The following is a 4,379-nucleotide window of genomic DNA, read 5'->3' on the forward strand; positions in this document are numbered from 1 at the left end:
TTGATGCTTATGGACAATAACAGGAAAAGCAATAAAAAGAAGCCCTCAAAAACAGGTTCTACATTATGAATGTAAACATTGCAAAAATAGACCACATCGGCACATGCCAGTATATTGAAATATATAGTATATTTGTTGAATTATCTCCCCATTCACATGTCCATCCAGATTTGTATACCTTAACAAAATTTTGGTATCTTGTGGAGAGTTGTCTCATTGGTAATCATACCACATCTTCTTTTTTATATTAGGAAGTGCTCTACTTCTGTGTAAAGTTTCATTAATATCAGAATAGTTTTTGAGCAAGAGTTGTACTTACAACTGAAGATTACTATATATTTAAAAATCTTGAATTATCTCCCCTTTAAAATGTACATGCCATATGACAAGGATGATATTCCTTCCTACAAGTTTTCAGGTGGCATTCTACATCAATGCAATATTTTATCAAAATCTATTCTGCGGTTTAAGAGGAATTGTGTTGACGAGAGAACATTGCCATATTTTGCAATATTACAGTAAGTTGGTTTGATTATCTCCCCTCAATATTTAGAATAAGATTTAACTCTTTAACCCCCAATCCCGCCTGTAGGCGTGATGGCGACAACCATTCTTTGATGGCCCGTATGACCCTCCATACCTTTTTTAAACTGCCCAACCTGAACTGTCATTAGAGCAGGGACTTCAACCAAGCAGTTCATGGTCCATAAACTCTTCTCGGACGTCTGATTGTGAAAATATGGCACTTTGAAAGCCCTTTAAGAGTTCAAAATCGGAAAAACGTGAAAAGTAGCCAAAATCAGGTGGGGGTGGGCATCTTTTGATGGCCACTACGTAACTGGTAGTCATTGTAGGTATAAACTATTATCGTAAATTCATGCATAGGTGGTATAGGAACACAAAGAGGTATCATATGGCCAATAGGAAACTAGTCTGTAAAATCTAGGTCACCGTTTTGTCAAAAATCCGTAAAAACAGACATTTAGGCAGACCTGACTTAAGAATAATAATTCGCCAGCAAGACACTTAAGTCCCATAAACTCCCAGTTAGCATGATTTGACTTCTGTATCTATGGGGTAAGATTTGAATGACAAAGAAACACAGTCTGGTCAATGTTCACCTCTCAAGGTCGTTTTAAAATCGGAAAATAGACGGGAAATGACAATTTTTCAGTGGGGGTGGGTTCAAACCGATTCATTTTTCTTCATTGAAAACCAATTGCCATGGATTTCGTGAGTACAAATTTATCCACAGTAACTTTGTTTTAAGAGGTACAAAATTAAATACATACTTGGCTTATACCTTTATTAACAGTCACATGCTTAAAACAAGCATTCTACAACAAAGGAAATGTTCTTTACCAAATTCTGTAACAAAGTACATATGAAGATTGTGTTCATAATTTTCCCAATTATTTCTGATGAAACTTTACATTTCACATGATGAATTGTCAAAATAATTTTGTTGCTTTATATTCAATTATCAAGTCATAGAAAATGTATGACACAAAGTTATTATCACAAGATTGTTCAAAATGGCTTCTGTCACACCTCGTCTTCATTCAGCAACATGTTGGGTATTCCTCTATTAACAGGGAATTTCCTTCCTGTCTCAGGACAAATCAGATCACCTTCTACAATTTCTACCTGCCAACAAAAATGTGGATGTAATTATTTAAAATATAAGATTTGGTATTATCTCCATAAAACTATATGTGTTCATGGCTGAAACTGTATTCCTAATGGTTTTGTTCACTTGATCTTAATGTCCTCTAAAAAATCTTTAAATTTTCTTATTCTTGTACATTTGGGAAATTTTCAGTAGAACCATAACTAATTATGCCATCATATTACCTGCTTCATCAAGTCTTTTTTAAGTATATTGTCATGGTGATGTCCCGTGCTCCTTTAGATTACAGACATTGCCAGCTTGATAATGAGAATGTTGGAAGCCACAATAGGATAAAAGTTGTAATATCAATATAAACAAAATATTATCTTAAATCAACAAGGAGTATAAACAGATTATCAGTTCTACTTTCCGAAAAGGGAGATAACAACTTAAAATTATAATTCTGGAGTAAAATTCATTATTCCAGAAATTGGCTTTACTTTTAAATGGTTGCTAACTATGATTATACATCTTAACTAGTTTGTAAATTTATCTTCTTGTTATCATATATACCTCCATAAGAATTCTGTGTGCCTTTTTTAAAAAATCTTCATCAGATTCATAACTTTCAGCAACTTCTGTTGGTAAACCTTCATTATGACCAACCTTAAATGTAAAAATAAACAAAACATAAACCTTAATGTACCTAGCCAACCTTAGTGTACCTAGCTAATGCTAGCTTATCCTTGTATTATATTTTGATTATTGTGGATAAAATCCCTGCAGACATTGATCAACTTTATTGCAAGAAGCCTATTTAAAAACTCAATACAGGAAATCTAAGCACTGAGGGGTTGATTTTCTTTCAATTTTTATTTATAAACATGATAAAGAACCTCATTTTTTTACATAAATAAGGCCGTTAGTTTTCTCGTTTGAATTGTTTTACATTGTCTTATCGGGGCCTTTTATAGCTGACTATGTGGTATGGGCTTTGCTCATTGGTGAAGGCCGTACGGTGACCTAGTATAGTTGTTAATGTCTGTGTCATTTTGGTCTTTGTGGATAGTTGTCTCGTTGGCAATCATACCACATCTTCTTTTTTATAAACTACCTATTGTACAATGTATATTTATTTTTAGCATTTATTCTCAAAATTAAAATGCTGGAGTTTAATTATCTAGTTAAACTATGCATGAACAAGTTATTAATTGATTATTCAGAGAGTAAAAAATCTTAAAATTAAAAAAGATTTCTTTCAGATATTCTTAGAATTATGAGTTGTGTCCCTTTGTATTTTCTAACTATATTGCGTATATCCTTACTGACTGAGCTGCCTGACACAAAGCTGGCCAATCCACTTTAGGGATCATTCTGGCTGTGAACTCTGGATTAAAGTCAACCTCTTTCACCTCCACTTTAGTTGCCTATAAAAAAATAATCAACAAAAATATGTGTTACCCTTATTTCAATTAAGTTGTATTTGTACAAGTATATTCAAGGTGTCTAAACTTATATATAGCTGTGGTGTGTGCTGAGTAAATCAATGGTAAATAAAACACTGTGTGAATAGAAAAATATATGCTTTACTTTTCTTTTGCCTTGGCAGGAGGATGACTCTCAAAATGAAACAAAGTTGAAATGAAGAGCTGCTTGCCAATCTGGTAAGTAATAAAAAAAGGTTTCACACATTTACACACTATGTATGAGAGGAGGAATACCGGTACTCTTTACCATCGGAGTCAAATTTATGGCTTTCATAAGAATCAAATTGGTTAAAATGTTAATGAGATCAAGGACATATACATTTTGTATATAGTATAGTTACATGTATATGTCCTATTTTTCAGAGGTTTCAAATAATTATCCATAACCTTTACTTTTTGGAGAGAAAAAAAATCAGGATTCGTCAAAATCGGTCGATTATTATATCATCATAAAGAAAATACACATTTTATTGTCATGCACCAAAAATTACTATGGCCTTTAAGAGCCGTTTTTGGCTACCATTAACGTCAAATTGGTTAAAATTTTACCGTGATTCCTCAAAATATCCTTGCCGAGATTTGTCAGACATGTCAGAGGTCTCAAAAAATTATCATTACCGTCATTTTTAGAAAAAAATTAACGTGATTCGTCAAAATCAGTTGATGTTTTATTGTCAGAGTACATTTTATCGTCATACAACAAAAATTACCGTTAACATCATTAGGCAACGATTTTTACTGTTATTCATCATAAAGGTACCCCCATTTAATACAACCCTCCTTTACATCGTTTGGTAATAATTTTATTTTTATTCATGATGAAAGTACCCCCTGTATAGCTGCCTAATTATAGTCATTATACAATTTAGGACAACAGGATAAAAGGGGTTAGCAAGTTATAAACGGGGAGGTTTAGAAGGCTCGTTTGTCAATTTCTACATTGTAAAATACAGCTATGCAACAACATTAAGTTTCACCTGAATTGTTAGTGGGTATCCCTTCTTTACACCTTTTATTATACTAGAAGTAAGCATGTTGTGAGTAAGGAGCTTCATCTTTCTCTTTCGCTTTATTTACGTCGATTACTAAACAATGCAAAATTTCGTACAAAACGAAAATAAAATTTGTTTCATTAAATCTGTTTTTAATTTCATTTATTTTTTTCAGTGCTAATTACAATGCATTGAAATTATATTTCTATTTTTCAGATCCAAAATTATTTTTATTCACATCAATTTTGTTTCTTTTTTCACTTCGTTTTATCTAGTAGATAATTAAAT

General features: G+C 32.3%; 1 protein-coding gene across 1 annotated transcript; it reads right to left on the reverse strand.

Annotated features, from left to right (window-relative positions):
• Positions 1-1,292: 1,292 nt before the first annotated feature.
• On the reverse strand, positions 1,293-4,211 carry LOC139511205 (multifunctional methyltransferase subunit TRM112-like protein). The gene is made up of 4 exons (XM_071297782.1): positions 4,077-4,211; positions 2,938-3,039; positions 2,186-2,278; positions 1,293-1,647 (listed from the first exon to the last, which is right to left on the reverse strand). The coding sequence occupies exons 1-4, from the start codon at positions 4,152-4,154 to the stop codon at positions 1,546-1,548; spliced, it is 375 nt and encodes a 124-aa protein (XP_071153883.1). The 5' UTR covers positions 4,155-4,211; the 3' UTR covers positions 1,293-1,545.
• Between the last annotated feature and the right edge of the window lie 168 nt (positions 4,212-4,379).

Source organism: Mytilus edulis, chromosome 2, assembly GCF_963676685.1.
Source record: "Mytilus edulis chromosome 2, xbMytEdul2.2, whole genome shotgun sequence".
NCBI classification, from domain to species: Eukaryota; Metazoa; Mollusca; class Bivalvia; order Mytilida; family Mytilidae; genus Mytilus; species Mytilus edulis.

Excerpts from the sequence above, each read along its gene's own strand:
- LOC139511205 (XM_071297782.1), bottom strand. The coding sequence starts at position 4,154 with ATGAAGCTCCTTACTCACAACATGCTTACTTCTAGTATAATAAAAGGT. Across the intron at positions 3,040-4,076 it reads GATACCCACTAACAATTCAG|GCAACTAAAGTGGAGGTGAA; the intron begins GTGAAACTTAAT and ends ATTTTTTTATAG. Across the intron at positions 2,279-2,937 it reads TGTGTCAGGCAGCTCAGTCA|GTTGGTCATAATGAAGGTTT; the intron begins GTAAGGATATAC and ends TTTACATTTAAG.